A 23062-nucleotide genomic window follows, 5' to 3' on the forward strand; every position below is an offset into this window, starting at 1 on the left:
AGAAAGAAAGAAAGAAAGAAAGAAAGAAAGAAAGAAAGAAAGAAAGAAAGAAAGAAAGAAAGAAAGAAAGAAAGAAAGAGAAAGGAAGAAAGGAAGAGAGGAAGAAAGGAAGAAAGGAAGAAAGAAAGAAAGGAAGAAAGAAAGAAGAGTAGAAATTGCAGTTGAAACCCCCAGCAGAACAGCAGCTCGCCCACACCCCATCTCAGCAAATCCCCACGCTCCTTGAAGGAAGGTTTCATACCCAATGAAGGTGCAGGATTGATGGGATGAGACAGGATGGGATGGACAGAAAGGTGCCCCTGGCTGAAAGCAGAAGGTTGTAAAGGATGGGTGTTGGCCAGAGTTGAATGTCAGAGACATGCAGTCCTCTTGGGACCCGTCCAAGGAGAAAGAATAAAGTGCACATGGAAGAGTATTAATCTGAGCAACCAGCTCATGCACTTGATGCAAGGCATGGCTAAATTTAGTGCTGTGCTTTAAAACATCTGTGTGCTGAGACCTGCAGCTTGTCTTGCCTCTTACAAGCTGTACATGTGTCACACCCTTGAAATGCAGCCACTTCTGGGGAAGGAAACAACCACTAAGGAGGTCACTGTAGAGTATAATAGCTCCAAAACTAAAATGAATAATCACATGTATGAGGCAAACCTGCTCCTTCAGTGCTGGGAGCTGAAGATCAGCAGGGTCAGGAACGACATGAATATCCATCAGCACGAAGATGCCAGCTGAGGGCTGGCAGCAAAAACTGTGTTGTCCAAAGCATACCCTCAGGTTTCCAGGTCTGAACAAGAACGTGAACTGACCCCACATCCTTGGCTAGGAGGAGGACAGGATACATCACAAGTGATGGGGTTTGCAATGGTTTTGAGCTCCAAGGAATGGCAGCTGCTTTTGCTCCAGTCCCACCAGCACAAAGCCGAACCTCCCCAGCCATGCTGCAAGCTGCACCAGCTAGGAGAAGCAGGGTATGCACCCAACAGCCACTTCTTTCCTGTCCTCATGTGTCTGCTTCCTAGAAAGAACTGTGGTGTGATAGACTGAGGTATTCCTGGAAATTGTCCTCAAAAACAGGGACTTTATAGCTCTCCCAAGGTATTTGCAAGGGGTGCAGATGAGCAAGTGGGAATCACTGAGGCTGCAGGAAGAACTCAGCACTGCAATTGCCTCCCAACTCCTTCCAGTCCTCTTCTGCCATTCCTTCAGAAGGAGATGAAACACCCAAAGCACTCCATTCTCCTCTTGGCCTCTTTTCCTCTTGTTCACCCTTCCGTTTGGCTTAAAGCTCCATCCAAGAAGTCTCCAAGGCTCTATAGCTCTCCAGAACTGTCCATTTCAAACAGGCATTGTCTCTTTGGCACCATATCTCCATTGCTTAGCCCCAGGAACGACCACAGCCATCCTGTCAGGCCATTGAAGCTCACATCCTGGAGGCAAAACCCAGTGCTGCCAAGGCAGCAGCAACCTGCTGGCACCATTGCATCCACCTTCCATCAGGTGCTTGACGTCCACGCTAGCTCCAAGCCCCTTGGGGTGACTCTGACCTCCTCCCAGCTTGTGCTTCAGAGCAAGTGGAGGTGGTAAACGTGTCATTTTGAGACCTCCAGAGGGTTTGTGTGCTGCTGAGTTGAAGTCCATGCCCCTGGTGTAAACAGGGATGGGCAAACCCATTGAGCAATGTGGACATCCAGAGGTCTCAAGTCCCAAAGCTGTTGGGTTAAGGGCCATCCAGCACTGCATGCTGCAGCCCTGGTTTCCTCCCACAATGCCATCTTTCTTTTGCTCCTCTTCTAGGGAAGGCCAACTGACCTCACACAGCCAAGAGCAGGGAAATCAGCACTGCTCCCCAGCCCCTCTGTACCAGATTTGCTTTGTGAGGCAACAACAGAAGCCTGGTTTTAAGCAGAGGAAATCCCTTTCATATCATAGGCAACACATTTATGGCAGAAATCAATACACTGCTGAAAGAAAAGAGCTTCCCATTGATGGGAGCATCTCTGCTCTGGGTGACTCACACATGCTTTGCTTGCAGCTGTCACATCAGCAGATGCAGGAGTGCACCACAGGCTCTCCATCATCACGTGGATTGGCAGGCTGCTCCTCTGCCAATGTTTGGGGTTTTCTTTTCCCATTGAAAAAGCCCCAAACCACCAGCCTGCATTTGACAAAGCCACAGAGCAGCAACACGAGAAACTGGGAGGAGGCAACAGGAGAATCGTCCCATGATGTTACAGAAGGATGTCCCTGCTGGTCCCCATCGCTTCCCTGCATGTGACATTCCCAAAAGCAGAGAAAGAGCAGTAGAGAACAGTAAAACAATTTCACCCACGTTAAAAAAAAAAACCTTCAGATATAGGGAGAAAAGGCCACTTTGGGGAGGAAAAGGGGGGGAAGGGAAGAATATTGCTGGTGCAAATTGGGGGTGGGATCTGTGAAATAGCACTTGAGCAGCTCGCTCCCGTGCCGCATTGGGATGAAGCAACCGGGGGCTGGAGCGCAGCACAATTCTGGGATTCAGAGCTGAATTCCTGAGATAAGTCTTTTCCAGGAATGCCTGACAGTGCAAACGAAGCAAAGATTGCAACATTTTTTCCATAGTTCTTGGCCTCTTGGAAAGAAAAAAAGAAAAAAAAAAAGTCATTATCTAACAAAATGGACGCAGCGTGCGGGCGGTGGTGGAGCGGAGCAGTGGGCAGCAGCTCCCACCCACATTCCCACCTCCTTGTTCCCATCAGGATATGCACAGAGGAGGAATTTGGGAGGTGGGGGCTCAGCGCAGTGACCCTCCCCAAAAATCGCCGTCTGTGTTGAACGCGCCGGCCCAGCCCCGCCTCATCAAACCTATTCCAGCTCTATGCTCAGACCGCTCCTTCCCCAGAAAACAGCAGAAGAAATACCGCACAGCAGCGGCCACTCTGCTGGCCGCAGGAAAAACAGCTGCGTTCACACACGGAGCGATCGCTGCCAAAGCCCCGAGCGATGGCTCCTCGCTCCTTTGGCGCGCAGCGTTAACCGTTGAGCGCCGTCCTTGGCACCGGCACAGGCACCAATTCTTGGGGCTTTCTGCAGCCTGCAAGGCGCACAGCCTGTGCTTTGAGAGGCTGAGACGAGTGAGGTCTGTGGCAGCTGCTATAGGGTAGTTTATATTTTTGAAAGTAAGCAGATTCCTCGTAAAGAGAGCGCGAGGAGCGCAGTGTAACCAAGAGCTGGGGCGGAGAGCTGTAAATGAAGGCTTGAGCACGGTGCAGCTCCGTGCAAAGAGCAGCTCACCGTGGCACCTCGTCAACCAAACCCCAACTGCTCCAACCCGTTTGGCCCATCTTGCCTACAGGCCCTTTAATGATAAGAGCTTTAAGGATAAGAGATCACTGGCAAGGACCCAGAAGGTCCCTGAGGGGCACGCAACACAGCCTCCCCCACACAGGATATTTAGAAGTGGGGGACCCCATCCCAGCCCCATTTTGCAGAAACCGCTCTCACCACTGCCATCTCCCAACACACGTGATCCCACAAACACCCGGAGCAAGCAGTGGAGGTAGCTAGAGCAGAATATCTAGGGAGGTCTTTATGAACTGGGGTACAAATCTCCACCTTTTCCAAGCAGAAATTCGGCAGTTTTTGAGCAAGTGTGCCCAGCAGTGAAGCAGCCACGTGCTGAGGAAGGCTGGGGCTCCATTGGGAGCCAGCAGGATCCAGTGGGATTGCTCCCAGCCTGGGCCTGGCTCCAGCTTTCCTTGCTGGCCCTGATACCAGCAGGCGTCAGCAGAGCCCCGCAGTGCGTTCCTCCCTCCCAGAGCATCAGCCCCCACCCCTGGGTACCAGCAGGCTGCAGGTGGGGGTGAACCATAAGCCCCCAAAGCCGCAGCCATCTCCCCTCACTGCCAAACCCTTTTGTATGCCCACACCAGGACCATGGTGCATCGGTTGGCTCCTGCACCAGAGCACCCTTTGGGCAGTAGCCGTGTGACTGTGCTCCCAGCGACACCAGTACGGTCCACGGATTGCTGCAATGGTTTCACTGAAGAATCTACTCCCAGGGAAAGTGAAACCAGGCTAACTGAAAACAAACACCACTGACACCAGCCCTGTCTCCTGTGAAAACTAAAGCATGGACTGATCTGTATCCCTGCACACAGGATGTGCCCACAAACCACCTGCAAAGGCCAATCCCGCTCAATTTTGAGCCCGGGGGCAGTGACAACAGCAACAGCCGGGGAGGCACTCACCATTCGGGGATGATGTCAGGCACTGGAAGATGGCACCGGTCCCAGAGGTGCAGTTCTGCCACAGGTCCGCTGTCTGCCCGCCATTCACGAGCCATTGCTGCAATGAGATGCAGCCCCGTGAGCAGGAGCCGTGTGCACCCCTTGTCCCAGCCCAACCACGGGCTTTTCTTTAGAAAAAGGTTTGCAGAGCAAATACTTATATTTGATTTTTGCTGCTTTGGCCTCAACGGCAGGAAAAAACAAACAAACAAACAAACAAAAAAAAACAACAAAAACAAAAACAGAAGCTCTTTATTCCCTTTAAACACGGGCCAGGTCCCATGGGGGACGCACGCTCCCCTCCCCACTGCGTCCCGCTGCCTGGCCGGGCAATTTGAATGTTGCCACGTGATTCCTAATGACTCGGAAGGTTTTTGTAAGTTCTTCCACTGCTGCTACTACCAAAAAAGAATTTTAAAAGGAAAGGAAAGAATGTCATGAAGCAAAATTGCAGCTCCACAAAACTGCTGTGTTCTAAACCAGAGTCAAAACTCTTTTTAACCTGACTGGGCTCCATGCTGAGAAAAATGCTTGGAGACCCATGCAGCACCCAGCTCTCATTATTCTAGTGTTTGCTACGCTCATAGCTGGATATCCTGAGTAGGAGATGCTGTCCCTATGCCATGGCCCTAACAGAGCACATGTGGAGAGCAAAACTGGTGGTGTGGAGGCTATAGTACCCGAGCAGTCCCACTCTGCTCCGTTTTGCTCTGACTGGCTGTACTGGTCCCACAGGCTGAGCCCGTTAGCAGCACGGTTTCGCCCACATGGATGCGGTTTAGGTGATGTGAGCTCAAACACAGCGTGGATGCGCTGAGCACCCCTGGCCGCACCCAGCTTCCACCCATGGGACAACAAGAAGAAGAGTTTTCAGTGCAACATACTCAAAATCCCACCGATAGCAAGGCAGTCATCAGGAAATAAACTTTTCCTGCAAAAAGCTGGGCTGGAAAAGGAACCGCAAATAAAACGAACAGCTTCCGTCCTTCCCGATGCCTCGGTGCCGTACTTACGCTGACGACAGTGGAGACGAAGAGGAGCACCAGCACGGTGACGTGGAGCACGATGATCCCCAGCAGCAAGAGCAGCATCCTGGCGGTGGTCTCGGGTACAACTAGACGAGGAGAGGGAGATGCTGCCGAGCATGCGGACGTCTGTGTATGTGTATGTGTGTGTGTGCGTGTGCGGATCGCAGCCCTGAGGGCAGCAGGAGGCGCTCCGCAGGCGGCAGAGCCCGCCCGTCCCGCCGGGAGCCCCGGCCCGGGGCGGGGATGCTGGGGCACAGCTTCGGGGCTTCTCCCGAGCCCTGCGGCGCGGCGGGCACCCGAGAACCGGTGCTTCGGGGTCCTCTGGCCCTCTTCCTCTCGAGGAGTGTTCCTCGACTTCACCTCCCACAAAAACTCCCGGGGCTCCTACGAGTGCTCTCACCGGGGGCATCCATCGGCCCCCTCCCCTGAGGAGTGCCGGGAGGCTCCCCCAGCCCCCCTCCGCTGGGGGGGCTCCGATTGCTTTGCCGCAGATGGGTGGGGGTGCTTCCCCGCTCCATCTTCCCTCCGTGCTCCCCGGGAGGGCTCTCTCCTTGCCCCTCTCCACCGGGTGGAGAGGTCCCAGCCCACCTCCACATGAGACCACCGGGCAGCCCCCACCGGCTCCGCTCCTCCGGGGAAGCATTCCCTCGCCCATCTCTCCCGCGGATCCCCGGGGCGGAGACGCGTCCATCTCCCCACAGAGCTGCCTCGGACCCTTTCCCTCGGAACTGGTCTGCCCCGAATCATCTACCCCGGGTACCCTCAGTGCCCCGAGGTCCCCCCGTGTCCCCGTCCCGGGTCGTGGCCGTACTCACGTCGCGGAGCCGGGAGCGGCGGAGCGGGCAGCGCGCAGCGGAGCGGGCGCAGCGCTGTCAAGGTTCCCCTTTAACCGGGGCCACCGCCCAGCTTGCGTCTGCGGGACAGGGAGGGTCCTGCGGCCGCTCCTCCTATAAGTGCGACGGTAGCTCCCGGCAGTCGGTCGGTGTCCCGTTCTCACTGCTCCCAGTCCGCCCCTGCGCGCAGACCCGGGACCCGCACACAGCCCCGGCTCCAGCCGGCATCCCGCGGCGCTCCACTAAGGGAGGGGCTGGAGATGCGGCGCTCGGAGTGGGGCTCTGCTGTGTGCCCTCACCGCAGTGGGAGCACAGGGATGCGCGGGACAGGACTTGGGGAATGTTGGAAGCTGGCTGTGCCGGAGTCGAGGGGAATTCCATCTCTGGTTGGTACAGCGGGGATGTGTTTGGCAAAGGGACACCTTTGTGACTTGCTGTGCTTTGATGGCCGTTGATTCTGGCTGTCTGGCAGGGAGCCTTGGCCCTTGGAAGCCTCCTCCTGGGGAGCTGGTTACAGGAGAGTATAAGACCTCAGAGAGGAAGGGGTGCTTCACTCAGGTGCTGCAGATCTCCACAGACCCAGAGGGAGTACCACCACCAGCCTCCCCATCACCTCTCCCCTCTGCACACATCAGCTCCAGACTGGTCCTGCCTCGTTGCAGAGGCAGATGAGTTTGACATCCAGCTGCCAAAACTGTAAATCTTGGGAGAAAGAGGGAGAGAAGCGTGCTTGGCTCCTTCCTGCTGGCAAGCAGGCGTGTTCCCTGCAGCACAGGCTTGGCTGTGCTGTGTGTGAGGGGTCCCAACACACGCATCAGTCAGAGGGAGTTTGGAGCACTCTGGGGAGGTGCACAGGGGAGATGGGTCAGCGGCCCCAGGCTTCACACTGTGCTCCAGCCCCTGCTTTGCCACCACCTGCACAATGCCACCGAGCCGTGCTCCAGCAGTACCAGCTCACAGCTGTGCGGAGAGAGTTTAGTCTGAGATCTCCACTCCTGTGTGCCTGCAGCTTTCTGAGCATGTGAGAAATAGCTGAAACTCAGCTCTGACTGGACCAGGCTCTGAGCACCTGCTGGAGTGTGCTGGTGTCCCTGCTCATTGCAGGGAGTTGGACGAGGCGGCCTTTAGTGGTCCCTTCCAACTCAACAATTCTATGGATCAATGAAAGGAGCCACTTGAGAGAAATGAAGCCTGTTTTGGCTGTGAGTTGCAGATTAGAATCCATGGAGGGAGCCCAAAGAGAAGTGCCCATTGATCCAGTGCCCCCTCATGCTCTTGGAAAGGTGCATCATCCAAATGGACTGGGGCTCTGTGAAGCCATCACGAAAGATCAGAACATTCTATGGGATCATTTAAAAGTGCTAGGATGCTTCAGCTTCTAGAGTACGGTAATAAGATGTTGGGAAGGAAATTGTTTGTCATATAACATTAGGAGGCTCAGATGCAAGCAAGGGGCTGTGAGGCTGGGCACGGTGCAAGCTTCAGCAGGCTGCATCCATGGCATCACCAGGACCACACAACACAGGATCTGCCATCTGCCCAGCAAATATGTACACCTCATTCACTGCCTCAGCCAGATGGATGGGAATCTTTTCCAGCGACACAAAAAGGGCAGACTTTCTCTGGATGTCTTCTCTTGGGTGGAGGTCTCCAATCCCAGGACTTTGCTCCATCATCACAATTTCAGGGAGTGGCTTCCTGCTCCCTGCCCTTCTGATTAAGACCACGAGCAATGGAGGATTCGAAAGGCAAAGGGGAAAGGGCAGAAATCTGCACTGCCCTCAGCAAGCCCTGGGATGAGGAAAGGCATCCTGCTATCAAGCAACTAGATGAATAAGGAGAGCAGTAGGCACAGATGCACACTGACAGGCACACACAGGCAAGGAGAGTGCCAAGAAATGGTGGTTTTTACTTTTTCTAACAAAGCCATTTCAAGCAAGAAAAAATGTGAGAGAAGACAGACATTTACATTTAGCAATCTTCTAAAACAGGAGATATAATACATCTTGGAGACGTTTTCTTACTCTTCCTGATGTTTGTTTTCCACCAAACCAAGAGGAATTTGTAAAATATTTCAGTCCTGCCAACTCTGCATTCGTGCCCCAAAACCAATTTTGTCCAACTCTTTTATTCAGCTCCAAGCCAGTTGTCATCACTGATAGAGGCACTGGAGAAATTCCCATTGGCCTCAACGAAACCCAAATTCACTCGCTGACTCCAAAAGAAAGAAACACATCCGTGCTCCCCAGCTGGGACGTGCCTGTGTGCCAGAACATACTCAGACACTTTTAGAAGTCGTGATACGTGTTTGTCTGTTGCATGCTGACAACATGCAAAAGGAGCTAGCCCCCTTGAGCTCCTCTTGAGCCTGCAGAGGATATCACTGAATGGTTTGTGCTGGAAAGGACTCAAAGATCACGTAGTTCCAATAGAGGTCTGAACCAAGCCACCTTTTTGCCGAGGTTATTGAGCTTGACTCCTGTCCCCAGCAGTGCTGGGACTGCTGATCCCTTTTCCCAGGCTGTCCATTGCATTGACTGCCAATGCTTTGAGTGATGCTCCCTGCCCTGCAGTTCCCTGCTGGGACTGGCAGATGCCGAGAGGCTGCATGAGCCCAAGGAATGGCTGGAACGAGATCACATGAAACAAGTCCATTGGGGGCTATTGGATTCAAGGACAGCACTGGCAGCTCAGGAAGTCCTTGACACACGGGTGGCTGGAAGCTGGGAAAGTGGACTGGGAAAGTATTATGGGATGCTTCTGTGCTTCTGTCTGAGCAGTTTCTGTTGGATCTGGCAGAGGCTGAATCTGGGCTTTTGGACTTTGGTCTGAGCCAGCACAGCCATTCCTGTGCTCCTACACTTCCCAAATCTTTAAAAGTTTAGCTCAAATTTTCTTTCTTTTTCTTTCCCCACAATAGGGATGAGCTGTTTTATCATAATGCTGAAGCTGTTTTGGGAATTCTTTCCCTAGAGCATTTCTTCATTTGTTGTGCAATATACTACTAACCACTTTTGGCAAGCTTTCCTCTCACCCTAATTCATCTCAGGCCATTCACTGAGTCTCATTTTCCTAGGCAGCAGAAGCACCCAAGCCTCCTTTCTGAGAATATTGACAGCCTTGGCCATTCCCTGGGTCTGGGAAGGGCATGAAACTTGGCTTGCATGGAGCAATGCTCCCTCGGTTTTATTCCTTTATTTTCTTTGCTCCAGACAGTAGACAATTAGTTTACAAACCCATCTCTGTGGGGTTTATCAGGATGATAGGAGAGAGGGTGGGAATATGTCTGTGGGATGCAAAGGAATTTCTACAAATCAAATTCTTCAGCAACTTGGCTGATAAAAGCAAGCAATAAAAGGGTAATAAGCAGCAATAAAAGCAGGCGTGTCGCCCTGCAGATTGAAGGCATTTGCAGAAAGGAAGCATCCAATCAATGCAGAAAAGCAGCAGAGGCAGACAGGAAGGGCAGAGTTATCTAAATGTGAATTGTGGAAGCAAATCATTTGATTTTACAAATGTAAAGGCACTGAGACTTTGGATGCAGGAGGGCAGGGCAGTGATTTAACGCACTTGATGTGCACCAACTGGAGAGACTGCAGCCCCAAAAGCAACTGCTCGCAAGGAGGAAAATCCATCCGTGTGTGCACAGGGAATGCACAAGAATGTGACTGCATTGGAACTGCTCATTATCAACTTTCCAACAGATCTTAAAACAACTCCAGAATGCAAAGGTATCGTTTAGTTCTACTGGGTCCTTCATCATGATTATAGAGTCATAGAGTCATTAGGGTTGGAAAGATCATTAAGATCATCCAGCTGAACCATCAGCCCTTGCCTGTGACTTCTCTAGACTACATTCCTCAAAGCTACACCTTCATGTTTCTTACACACCTCCAGGGATGGTGACTCCCCCACCTCTGTAGGCAGCCTGTGCCAATTCCTCACCAGGGTCATTGTGTAGTTACATCATATCAGGTACATCATATAACGGTTGGATTTTTGCCTTGAAAATCACTTGTAAGAGTAGGACAAAAAGTGCCAAGGAGCATCCCCGCTTCATCACCTCTGAGTCCACCTGAGCCAAATAACCAAACTGCCATGCAGAAAGCAGCACCACCTCTGAACACAAGCACTCAGGTCACCTGCAAAGGGCCGAGCACATACAGACACAGCAGGTGCCCACAGACCCCAGCGAAGGGCTTTGAAGCTCTCGGGTCATGGCTAGGGCAGTGAGGCAGCCCAGCACGAGCACCACCTCTGGTCTTGATTTGTGGCCACTGTTTTATTTCTACTACTTACAATAAAGCCCCAAAGCCGACAGTGCTGTGTGAGCACTGTGCCAAGGGACTTCCCTGGGGTGCTTGTGCTCCAGCGAGGCTGGAAGAAAATCCTTTCCCCTGGCCAAGCTGCCAAACGTGCCGATGAAGAAACTCTTGGCCGGCAAACTTGCTGCTGCTGATGTTTGATGATCACTCAGCACTTGGGGGAGATGTGGTTTGTTTCCTGTCCGGCTGACACCAGCTGTGCACAAACCAAAATCCTCTCTCCTGTCTGCCCAGGACGCGTTTCCTTACGGACACAGACAGCATCAGGGCTGGGACTGGAGAGAAACCTTTATTTCTACCTGATCACCCGAGTTTTTTTTTGAAGGAGATGAAGAGCTGAGACCCAATGGTTTTTATGGAGTCAAAGGTGCCACATGCAGAACTTGGAATTTTGGTGAGCCTATCAACAATCCAAAAGCAAAATCTTAAATTAGGAACCAATTCATGCTCACTAAAATGAAAACTGACACATTTTCTTCAATTAGCTGGTCATAGCTAATCATAGAATGGCCTGGGTTGAAAAGGACCACAGTGCTCATCCAGTTCCAACCCCCTGCTATGTGCAGGTCACCAACCAGCAGCCCAGGCTGCCCAGAGCCACATGCAGCCTGGCCTTGAATGCCTGCAGGGATGGGGCATCCACAGCCTCCTTGGGCAACCTGTTCCAGTGCCTCACCACCCTCTGGGGAAAACTTCCTTCTTTTAAAATCCCAGTGCTGATATTTTAGACAACAGTTAGATATTTGCAATAGCAAGAATAAATTATCATTAGAAAACAGCACAAAGCACAACTTTTCCTGTTTATGAAGAGAATATACTTCAGTGCTTCTCAGGATGGTTTGTGCTTCTGATGCACTGTTAAAAATACTTCATGGGTGTCAACACCTGATTGACAGCATCACTTCCCCCTGTGCTTTTCCACAAACAGACTCAGAAGGAGGAAGACCTGAGTTTATTTCTCCAAAAATCCGAGAATGAAAGGAGGGGAGAAAAATAATCCAGCGGACCACATAAGACACAAAGCAAACGTTTAATTTCTACTCAGGACTTTCATCAGGAAGATTTGTCGTGGATTTTTGAGTCATCCTATGAAAGATGAGAACATCTCCTCGGATGTTCTGGGGCAGCTCCCAGCCTAGACGAAGCCCACCAGCCGTGCAGTGCAGGGGAAGGTCCTGCGCATCCCCATGCACTTCTCCTGGTCAATGAAGAGAGAGTTGGCTTTGACAGCCAGGTCGTGCTCCAGGACAGCCTTGGCCCGCACCAGTGTCTGCAGCGTGTCCTCAGCATCCCTCAGCCGCTGCTGCAGGCTCTGAATGGTCTCATCAAGATCATGGACCTCGTTGACGAGACTGGGAAAACAGCAAGGAACCCCGTCAAGTACAGAAGAAGAAGGATTTCCCCCTTGGTCTGGTTTACTGAGCTCCCAGTTTCTGGCAGCTGTGAATGGAAGCTGAAGGTGGGAGCTCAGTCTCTCCTTGCTGCATTGGAGCAGCTTCTGGGGACACTCTAATCCTGGCTTCTCCTCCTGCGGGTGATACTAACAAGAGGAGAGTGAAGCTGACACCAAGACATTAGGAAGCAACTGAGGTTTCCCATTTTCTGTTGAAAAAAGGCAAGACCTCTCCATATTCACAAACCTCCCATCCAACAAATTGGCCAGTTTTGGTTTGCTGTTCCATTCACGCCTACTACAGCAGCAAGGTCACCTCCAAGAGTCAGGGAGGCAGTTCCCTTATCTGGGACACATCCACACTGCTGCCTCTCTGGAAGCTGCTGGTTTTGCCTTTCCTTCCTGCCAAAGCACTCGGTACCATGAGAAGGCTGACGGGTGGAGGAGGAGGCTTGGATGGAAGCCCTGGCCAAGGCTCTTCTGCTGATGAGGCAGATAAGGCCTTGAAGGAATGCCAAGGAGCAGCCCAGCCAACTGCCCCAGCCTGCCAGAGGTCTCCCCTGCTCGAGGGGTTTGTGTTTCCCCGTGTCCTCAGGGCGAGTGAAGACAGCCTATCCAGCTACCTGCTGCAAGGGTGCCCTTCTTCCCTCGAAGGGAAGGAGCTCTCAGGGTGATGCTATGGGAGATCAAAGGGTTCATCCTTCCACAATGGGCACATCCAGCCACTGGGAGAGTGTCAGGCATCATTGGGCTGTGGGTGCAGAGCTTTCCCAGCACGCCGCTGGGATGCATGCCCAGTGCTTTCCAACATACTGATGCACTCAAGGAAGGGCTATCTAGCAAAAAAAGGGCCACCATCAGTTTTGTCACCCAGTAGTGCTCTGAGTGCCCACACAGTGACTGCACTCCTGCTCACCGCAGCTGGGCACTGTCCCGGCACAGCTCCACGTTGGGTCTCCGCGTGCGTTCATCCAGCCTGGTCTGAGCCACTTTCAGTGGAGGCACTTTGTCCCTGATGGCTTTACGGATGCTTTCTATGCTCATCTCGATCTGGAAGATTTCCTGCAGTGTCTGCAATAGAAGCAAGTTCGTAAATTAAAAATTATATTAATCAATAACAGCGTCATGCCCCGTTTCTTCAGCCCTGGGCGAGCTCTGCAGGGAGGCTCTCTCTTTGCTGGGAGTCATCATTCAGTTTAGCACCAAAAGGGAAGGGCTGGGGCTACCTTGGCCAGGTGTGTCTGGATCTTGCTCTTGGCATCAGCAGTCTCGGCGATGCGGTTGGTGAAGGCAACGTTGACGGCATTGAACTGGTTCCACATCTCATTGGCAGTCACCACCAGCAGGTTCTCGATGTCCTCCCGCAGCTTGGCTGAGGCTGCCCGCTCGCTCTGGGAGCGCAGGATGTTGTCATCCGTGAACTTGGCCCACGAGTCTGGCACTGAGATGCTGCCGTAGAGAAGAGAGGCAGAGATAGTCACACACTGCCATGGATCCGACCAGGTTGGCTTAAACACAGCCTTCCTGGCATCCACGCTCTTTGACCACTTGAAAGCAAAACATCTGGACACCATTTATGCAGTACAACTTATCAGATGCTGACACATCCACGGCAACAATTGCGACAATTATGAAGGCTCACACAAACAATAGATTCCCACGGAAAAATCGAGATTCTAATCAGACCTCATATTTACGTGTTAACAGCATTCAAGTGCAGAGTCATTCACAGCTCTATGACAACATGCAGACTGCAGCCAATGCATTTTGCTTGTAACTTATCCCAATTTCACACAAAAGCCAACATTACATAACACTGATTCCCTGTCTGTGCGCTCAGGATGGAGTTCACCCCATGCAGCATCCAGAACAAGGTCAACAAAAGCCTCAAATACCACATAAGCTTCACGTAAAACATGCTGATCCTCTACACATTTTGCTCCCTCTGAATTTCAGCATCAATCCATTGCCACTCATTTGCCTGTTGAAATGTCTGAGCTTCATTTTGAAGAATGATTCAAACACAAGAAAAACTGAATCACTCCATGCCCTCTATGAACCACATGGGTCTGTGTGTGGAGCAGATTTATTCCCCGTGCCCTTTGCTGCTTGCAGCATATCTCTGCTTTCGGTCATCGTCCATTTATTGCAGAGCCAAAGCCAAATTCCTGGCACCCAAGAGCAGCTGAACTCCATCCCAGCACCATGCTCTCTTCTTTTATCTTCAAGGCCATCCGGGCTCCCTGCCAGCACTCTGCAGGCAGGGTGAGCCCCCAGACCTTACGTCAATGTGGAGCGCTCGGGCAAGCACTGACACATCTCCCAAAATATGCATGGACCTAATGGGCTGTGTCGAGGTGCTGAGCTGAACTGTCAGGCTAATCTCTGAACCCTGATATGACATTTAATTAGGCAGAACCCACTGTATTATGCTTTTGCCCCCTTCGTTGTCCCACTGAATGTGCTGCTTGGGGTGGGATGGATGTGCCACGCCATGGCCATCAGGATGGGGACAGGCAGTGCTGTGCCACCTCTCCCCAGGCACTCACGTGGCATCCACCCGCTCCACGCCGCGGTAGTAGCTGATGCCATCGGAGGTGTTCCGCAGGTGGTGGCACTTGCCGTCGATGCGGTGGGCTGTCTGCTTGTCAGCCAGGTCCCTTTCCACCTCGTGCTGGGCTGCTCTGTTGGACCTGCAGCACGGCACGGCAGCTGTCAGTGGGACTGTTGGGGAGGCATGCCTTCCCTGGGGATGCTCCCTGGGAGCCTAGGTGATTTTCATAGCTGCAGGGTAGGCAGAGGACAGAGGTCTGCTGTGAGTTCATGTTACAAAGTGACTCATGTTGGATATTAGGAAAAATTTAGTCTCTGGAAGAGTGGTGATGCATTGGCACAGGCTGCACAGGGAGGTGGGGGGAGTCACTGTCCCTGGAGGTGTTCAAGAACTGTGGAGATGTAGGAGATGTGGCACTGAAGGATGTGTTGATGGGCAGAGCGGGGGGAGGTTGGGGCTGGACTTGATGACTTTAGAAGGACTTGATGACCGTAGAGATCTTTTCCAGCCCTAATGATTTTATGATTCTATGACTTCAGCCCTATGGTGTGGGCTGGGGGCTCCTTACGCAAGCTGGGCTTTGGCTCTGTCCAGGTAGCGCTGCATCCTCTCCTGGCACGATCTGATCACATCCACCTCCTGGACAGGGACAAAGCATGACTCCATCAGTACCTCACCCATTGGTCCCAGTCACACGCATCCCCTTGGGCCTCCAATCTGAGTGCAGTGACCCAGAGCAGAGACAGGACCACGCCATGGCCACAGGCACAGTCTGTGCACAGACTTACACGGGGTGACCAAGCATTTTTTCATCTTGACACCTGTGCCAAGTGATGGTTTGTGCCACTGTATGGCAGCAAGGCCAGATCCTGACCTGCTCTGAGTGGTGACTTGGATGAACCACACACCTCCACCCCCAGTTAGGTCCTGACATTTTTGTTCCCTAAATATTTTCTTCCCCAGGAGAAATCCCATACAAACAGGGTAGGAAGACAGAGACTTTGCTTCTGAGTGAATTCCCAGCCATTCCTAAGAATGAGGCTGGAGGAAGACACGTATTGACCTCAACACACCTCCACCACGTTTGTGCAGCCCTAATTACTTTAAGCAGTGATCAGTGCTTCCAAACCACTCATGTTTACACCTTCTCTCTCCCATAACCATCTGAAAATCATGGCCTAAACTTATCCTCACAACACTTACAATCCAGGCTGCCATTATGAAGATACCAACTCTGAATTTCTTTCCTTAAAATCTCATGACCTTTAAGGCAATCTGCTTTTTTAAGGCCTGACTCATAAGAAAAAATCTTCTAATTGGGCTTCACAGTCCCAGGGGCTGCCACTTCCTCCCCAGCTTCACAAGGCCCTTGCAGTGATTGCATTTTGCTGTACCCTGGGTTAGAATCCTGTCTTCTGGGCCAGCTCTCATCTTGTTTGTTTTTTATTCATAATTGCAAGCAGACTATGTAAAGGCAGGGAGGAGGGCACGTTTTTATGATTTCTATAAAATGCACTGCCTAAGTACACAGAGTGGCAGTCCAACTGCAGTCAAGCAAAGCAAAGCTGAGGGTAGATGTAATATCTTTTCTTAAACTGACTAACGGGTTGGGAAAAGCAAACAAGATGCTGGGCACACACTGCTGCTTGAAGGGGCCAAGGGCCCTGCTATATGCCACACAGGGTCTTCAGATAAAAGGGAAAATCTTGCCCCAAAATGTGGTTGTGCTGCTGATGGAAATGCCACCTCCTGGCCTGGGGTTTGAAGCATTTTGTGCCCAAGATCCGGATATGGGACAGGGCTGGAAAACCTGCTTCGGGCAGTTTAGGCAGAAGGAGCTTTAGCCAAACTCACTGTGAAGAGCTGTTTCTCCACGTTGTCATGGACTAGGTCAATGCCCATCCTCTTCTCCCGGTGAAGCAAGCACTCCTGAGCAACCTGTTGGGGACACAGCAAACTGCGTGAGTGGGGCTCCCTAGAGGGGTGGCCCCCACTGTAAGTCATATAAGAGAAGAGAAATTACAGGCGAGGACAGAGAAGAAAAATGTGTCCAAGGCAGGGCTGGGCTGGCAATGAGTGGCCAAGCTGCAACGTCAGCAATGAATCCTATGAGGGAGCACACGTGGCCCTGCGTACCCACAGCTGGATATGGGGACCTCTGTCGAGCTGAATGCCGACCTCACCCGATTCTCATAGCAAGACATGGGCTTTCCCATCCCAATGTGAGATTTTGGATGTACAGCTTATAAAAATATTTGGGTTAGCAAATAGTGTTCTGATGTGCTCAGCATGCGCTGATAGGAGCTGTAAGCAGATGGCGAGGGGCTTGTTTATTGCTGACTTAACTAATGGTCTCTTAGTAAAAGCTTTCTAGACGTTACAGAGCTCCAATGAAACTTAATGAGACGTTTGAATGGCTGCAGATGTTCCAGCAGCTCAGGGCTCACCTGCAGAGGGGCCTCTGTCTCTGCCAAGGCTCTTTCCAGTCGCTTCTTCATGTCTGTGAGCGCGTTGGTCTCCCCGATCATCTCATCCAGCTCATGGCAGAGCTCCGACTTCCAGAACTCAATGTCATTGACACGTTCTCCCAGATTCTTGGTGCTCTCCATTTGGGTTTTCTTCGTCTGCTGGTGCTTGTCCTGGATCAGGCGGGAGGTGTCGACCCTGAGGCTCTCCGAGTTGTGCCGTGAGGTCTCCGACTCCCTATAGTTGGTCAGGTTGGAGCGGTACCAGTCGTCCGGGGTGTAACGGGTGAAGAGGGACGTCCTGTTGGACACGAACGGGAGCATCTTGCTGCGAGTCAGCCCCTGGGAGCCGCTGGAGAAAGGAGCCAACATGGGGTGGTTGGTAGCCGTCCTGTAGTAGGAACTGGGCAGCCAGGGCAGGCTGAGTGTCTGGGGCAAGGGATAATAGGGGAAACGGTTCTTGTAGCTGGAAGTCATGGTGCTGATGGCAGGCAGGAGGTTGGTGGGGGTCGATCGCACGTGGGCACGGGCCGCCGATAAGGATGAGCCAACGAGCTCCATGGGTACCACAATTCGGGTCCTGCACAGCAAGGAGGCAGAGGAAAAGAATCTCACTTCTTGCAGCAAGATGTGCAACTTGTAATACAAACAGCCACACACACAGCACCCACACACTGCCCACACAGGCTTCGACTTCTCCAAAGCAAATCCCTTCAGACAGCGTCCCAAGCATTTGTATATACTGGGATTTGGCTTTGTTGTTAATATTGAGTGTCAGGACTTGAGAAGGAGAGAGAAACAAATCATGGCACTAAGGAGAATGACAGATACTATGCCTTCATTTTCATTCAGCCTGTCATTCCAATGAAATTGGATTCTCTGCTGTTCCTTTGTTTCTTTTGGCCAGCAGATCTTACAGTGCTCCAGATGTGATTTTCTCTTTAAAAGTTCCATTGCCAGCCCAATATCTGCATCCCTACAGACATACAACTGTACCAACCCCAACCCAGTGTGATCTATGGGCAAGGGGCTACATTCTCATCCCTGCACCTTCACTGGCATGAAATGCGTAAGCAAGGATCTGCAGGTGAGCTGAGCTGTGCAGGACTACACCTAGATTTGAAAAACAAAAAACCACCTATTTCACCCTAAAAGAAGAGCTATCTCCTTTGACTTGCAAAGGAAGAAAGGGGACAGTTCTTGTGGAATGAACTTGCTTTTATCCTAGAAGAAAGCATTGATGCAGGAAGTCATCTGAAGGGTTAGTTGTTCCTCTTGGGCTGCCCTAAGCAGTTTGGTTCTGTAGGCAAGCTGAGAGGCTGCTTGCATTTGAAATCATAACATCTCTAGGAAATAGTTTTTCACTTTTAGTCACCTTTGCAACAAAGAGCACCTCTACAAAAGGGCAGTGCCAGCAACAACTCATGGTTTCCTACCCAAAAGCTTAAAAAGAGGAGGATAGGAGACATAGGGACACCAGATCCTGTTCTCCCACCACCTGAGCACATCCTTTTCAGTACAAGAGATATCATCCATATCGTGAGGGGTTATGAGAAGTATCTGCCCTCCAGCACCCCGCCCCTCTGAGTTAAAGCGTATGCTCACCCTCAGCAGCCTGGGTGGGTGCTCAGGAGGTGCCTGTGAGCTGTGCCTCCCTGCTGTGCTGTCAGACTCAGTGGCAGCAGCACTGGGTGTGCAGGACCCCCAGCACCCAGCTGCCCCAGTGGCACAGCACCAGGAGAACGTTGCTATGGGAACTGGGATCCCCACAACTAAATTCTGCCTCGGCAACCTCATGCAGTTGCTATGGCGACCCAGTGATGACACTGGGCAACCCAGTGCTCTGGATGGGCACCGTAATGCCTGCCCAGGGCAACGCACTGTCATCACTGGGCCGTTTGGTAACTGGCCAAATAACCATTGGGCAACCCAGTGCTCTGGATGGGCAACCTAGTGCCTGCCTTGAGCAACCTACTGCTGTCACTGGGCAGCTGGGCAGCTTGGCACTGGACTTGAAACACTTACTACTGACTCTGGGCTACTTGGTGCTGGCCGTGGGCAGATCAGAACAGCCACTGGACAAGCCAAGTGCCCTTGATGGACACCCCAGTGTCAGCCCTGGGTAATGTAGTAACTTTGCTGGGCAACTTGATCCCACCACTGGGCAACAATTGCTCACAGTTTATAACCCAGTGCTGTCTTTGGCATCCTAGTGCCACCCCAGGATTGCCCAGTGTCACTCCCGGGGAACCCAGTGCCCTCATTGGACAACACAGTGCCAGTGCTGGTGCTCCTGGGCCAGCCCTGTGTCATGCTTTTATCAGGGGAATCATTTTCTGCTGCTCCATGTCACTGCTTTGACAAACTGTCAGCAAGGTGGATGGTTCACGAAGTATTCAGGCTAAAGCTTTTGTCCTTTCTTCTCCTTTTTTTTTCATTTTCCCACCAATCTCAGCATCAGACAGGAACTATACCAGAATGCTTTATGACTTCTCGTGAGCTGAAAGCTTTGCCAAAGACCTGACGTCATAAATAATTCCATCCAAATGCTTTGTGTATACAAAGTTCAGCACGCTTTGATTTCACTTTAAACACACGTCTTGCTTTAGCCGAGTGAAGAATCATCTTCATCAAACTGAAATAAAAGCTGAGCACAAAAGCTGCTTTTCTACATCTACACCAGATTGAGTAACCCCAAGCAAGGCTCCTTTGGCTCAGCAGGGACACACACAGCCCAGAACAGCCCCACATCCATCCCCACTGCACGCCCTGCAGTGAATCACAGCAGGATGCCATTCGTCTCTGTGGGCCTCTGCACTGCCTCTGGGGCATTTACTGAAACTGAGCAGTAATAATTAGATGGTGTTGTAATTAGATGGTGAAGCATGCAGGAGCTTCCTAGAGAACAACAAATTGGTGAAAATCACCGAGCCACCGTTGCAGGTTCTCATGGGGCACCCCCAGTTTTGATGGACATATGAGAGCATCGTTTGTCCCAAAGCTGTGACCATTTTAGCTCAGAACCAAAACAGAAAACAAGGGTGGAAATGTGAGGCTGGTGCTGAGCAGTGGTCCCAGCACAGGATCAACCTGAGTGAGCTGGAATTACAGGGAACACATTTAGAATAATAATAAAGTAGAATGGCTTAGATTGGAAGGGACCTTGAAGATCTTTGAGCACCAACTCCCTGCTGTGAGCTGGGTTTAGATGCCCAAGTACAAAAACCTAATGCCAAAAGCTGACAATCTTTCTGCCAGAGTTCTACATTCTGAATGCAAATCAATATAGCACTAGGCTGGGATCAGAAGCCACCCTTCTGAGAATATCCACATCCAGATTTCTTATAGCATCTGTCAGAGGCTACATAGCATTGCCCAATGTTTTGCATTGCTTTGGGTGTTCCTCTCTCTCCTTCCCTGTGTCTGCCTGAAGGAGACCTACTGTGTACGAATACTTTATCAAAGACACATCAATTCACGAAGAATTAAGAAATAAATAGAGCAGGTGTGGTGTGTGCTGTGCTGTCATGCTGAAGGGATGCTCCACCTGGCCCAGGGCTATTTCAGGATCCCAACAGGTTTCAAGATCTGATCTATTTGTGAAAGCAAGGCTGGCTCCTAAGGACAAGCAGCAGCCCACAGCTCCTGCTCTTGCCTCCATCTGTCTGGGAAATAGGAGACACTTCCCAGGATTCTGCTGGGATTCAGCTCCAGTGACAAGTGTGACTGAGCCACGATGGAGGGCCAAGGGCTCTTGAGATGAGACCTGGAATTCTTTGCTCTCTGCACATGGCTATTGGGAAGTTAGAGTTCTGGTCATTGCCAAACCTCTCACTGCTGTGCCAGAGGTGGGACCTGCAGGAGGAGGGCTGCAGGTTGGACACCTGAAGGATATAGAAGGGAGGCTGAGCAGCTGAGCAGGGAGAAAGACGGCTCTGGACTTGCACAGCCACTGGAGAACATCTGGGGCTCATTGCCCTTCTTCTACCAGGGAAGCTCGCGTCCTTCCCCCACACATGGAAAAACATCTCTGCTCTCTGCAGGTGGAGGGTGAGCCCCAGTAAGGCAAATGTCCTCCCCTAAATAAGGGGTGATGGCAAATTCAAATTTGTGGCTAACTGCAGCTCCTTTTAGTCACTTCCTTGGTTTCCTTAAACAGCTACAAAAATGTGGTCCCAACAGGACCAGAGTCCTCTCCCTTGGTCTATTTTAAAGTGAAATGAACTCTGCAATAATAGCAAACCTGTTAATGCTGCAGTGCAGGTGACCCTCATAGGGAAGCCTTGAGAAAACATGTGTACGTGCAGACCCATCCCACGTTCTCACACAGGAGCTATTCATAGAAAAACTGCTAAAAACGTGTGTTGTGAAATCTTTTCTTGCTCTGAGGTGGAAGCCTGCAGCACATACCTTGCTGCTTTGACAGAGGCGTGAGCAATAAACCAAATATTTTGCACAAATCAGTGGTAATGATGTGAGAGAATCATTTATCTATGCACTGTGTGTGCACTTTGTCACATTTCAGAAGGGTACCTACATTTTCTGCCAGAGTTCCTGTCTGCTTTTCCACCCTGACTTCCCCCCTGACAGGGCTTAGCAAAGCCCTGACATTCCTATCAAGAAACTCAAGCTGTACCTCTGCACCAACCACAACTGAACAAGGGCAGGCTGTGTTGAGGGCCCAAAACAAAACCTCAGGTCCTGCCCTGCCTTGCTGATTGTCCTCCAGTTGTCCTGTTGCAAAGGCTGGAGCATTCATGCCCACCCCTCGTGCCCTCATCCCATTGGGGTGACCATGTCCCATCTGAAGCCTTGACCCAGTGCTGTTGGATCAGCCTTCCTGGAAGACAAGCCATTTGTCAAAGGCACAAGAAATGAATGAGTTACATCAGCAAGACACACTCTGTGGAGATCCTAATGCCACTGGGGATGAAGTGACACGTACAACAACAGCTCCTTTCTCCCAGCTTGACCCATGGGGGCATGCTGAGCAGGAGGCATCTCACCTAAGTGTTGCAACATTTTCCTGTGTGCTTGGTGGGAAGAAAGAGCCACCATTTGAACTGCCTTGGTGCTTATTAAGGGTTAGAGGTGCAAGGAAGGCGCATTTCTCCCACATCTCCAAAGTGGTACGAGAATCAGACAGCTAGCTGAGGCACAGCGGATGAACACCACTCTCCCAGATGAATGCCATTTCTATCCTTAGGCCTTCAACAAGGCCAGGCCTGCTGGAAGCTAACCTCCAAGTTCTGCTTTCTGTAGGTATCAAGCATAGAAAACTGCCTCTTTTGTGATCTTCACCTCGAGGCTTTTCATAAAGAGAGCAGCCGATCAAGATTAGAAAGTAGACTGGTCGATGAATTATTTAGTTTAACCGTAGCAGCACAAGTGAGCTTCCCAAACAATAACAGTGGCATGAATAAATCATTACAGATCCCTCTCTGAGCTCTTGGGATGAGTCACAACCACTGAACTGCAACTCCTTTCCCGCAAGGTTGGGGTGCAGATAGTTCATGTCCTCGCAGCCTTTTCTCTCGTAAAACCTAACAGTTCCATTTACTGGGGATGCTCTCAGCAGTTGCTGTAGGAAATAAAAGGGGAATATTTGCAGGAGGTCACTTTTTGAGTTGGCCATTCGGCCACCTCCTTGGCACACAGGGAGTGACATACCACACAGATTCCCTTCGTGCGTCCCGTGCCAATGGGCAGCCCTGGATTTGCCCAGGTTGCATCTCCCAGCACCCCAGGGCTGGTTTGTTTCGAAGAAACCAGGCAGAAACCACTGAGCACCAACCTCACCACAGCTGTGCAACTGATGGAGGGTGAGGAACTGAGAAGAGTTCTCCTTCTCTGCATTTGCCTTGAAGCATCCCACCCATTTACCATGTGCTGTTCGTTAAAATCGCCGCCAGCCCCAACATTTCAGCACGATTTAAACACAAACCTAAAATTAAGCCCGAGCATCTGAGATCTGCTGAGTGGAAATAGATGGTTGGTGTGATTAATGCTAGGCACATGCTTTTGTGCTTAGCTGCAGTGAATTATTGGTGGCCTCTCCATGCTCATACACACTCTTCATTTCTGAGCCAGATGTGAAAGCAATTAGCACAATGGGAAGGCTATCTTTAAGCCTGCGGGGCTTTTTATAGGTTCGTGTTTATTTTCGGACCTACTTTCTTAAGGTGAACCTTGGCAGGCTGTT

At 51.3% G+C, this 23062-nt stretch overlaps 2 protein-coding genes across 2 annotated transcripts in view; both read right to left on the bottom strand.

The window, feature by feature from the left end:
* PMP22 (peripheral myelin protein 22) overlaps positions 1-6207 on the bottom strand; it is a 13933-nt gene extending 7726 nt beyond the window's left edge. Inside the window, exons 1-3 of the mRNA XM_042883786.1 lie at positions 6106-6207; positions 5276-5376; positions 4224-4320 (exon numbers count right to left, since the gene is read on the bottom strand). Coding sequence (XP_042739720.1) covers positions 4224-4320; positions 5276-5353 — 175 coding nt within the window. The 5' untranslated portion in view covers positions 5354-5376; positions 6106-6207. The remainder of the gene's footprint in view (positions 1-4223; positions 4321-5275; positions 5377-6105) is intronic.
* A 5287-nt stretch (positions 6208-11494) lies between these two features.
* The window catches only part of TEKT3 (tektin 3), a 44168-nt gene continuing 32600 nt past the window's right edge, over positions 11495-23062 (bottom strand). The window contains exons 2-8 of the mRNA XM_042883788.1: positions 16843-17440; positions 16250-16333; positions 14964-15034; positions 14391-14534; positions 13068-13290; positions 12758-12912; positions 11495-11800 (exon numbers count right to left, since the gene is read on the bottom strand). Of these exons, the coding sequence (XP_042739722.1) occupies positions 11584-11800; positions 12758-12912; positions 13068-13290; positions 14391-14534; positions 14964-15034; positions 16250-16333; positions 16843-17421 (1473 nt within the window). The 5' untranslated portion in view covers positions 17422-17440 and the 3' untranslated portion in view covers positions 11495-11583. The remainder of the gene's footprint in view (positions 11801-12757; positions 12913-13067; positions 13291-14390; positions 14535-14963; positions 15035-16249; positions 16334-16842; positions 17441-23062) is intronic.

The sequence above is a fragment of the Lagopus leucura genome, unplaced genomic scaffold, assembly GCF_019238085.1.
Source record: "Lagopus leucura isolate 7727_CA_CO unplaced genomic scaffold, USGS_WTPT01 Super-Scaffold_100040, whole genome shotgun sequence".
Lineage (NCBI taxonomy): Eukaryota > Metazoa > Chordata > Aves > Galliformes > Phasianidae > Lagopus > Lagopus leucura.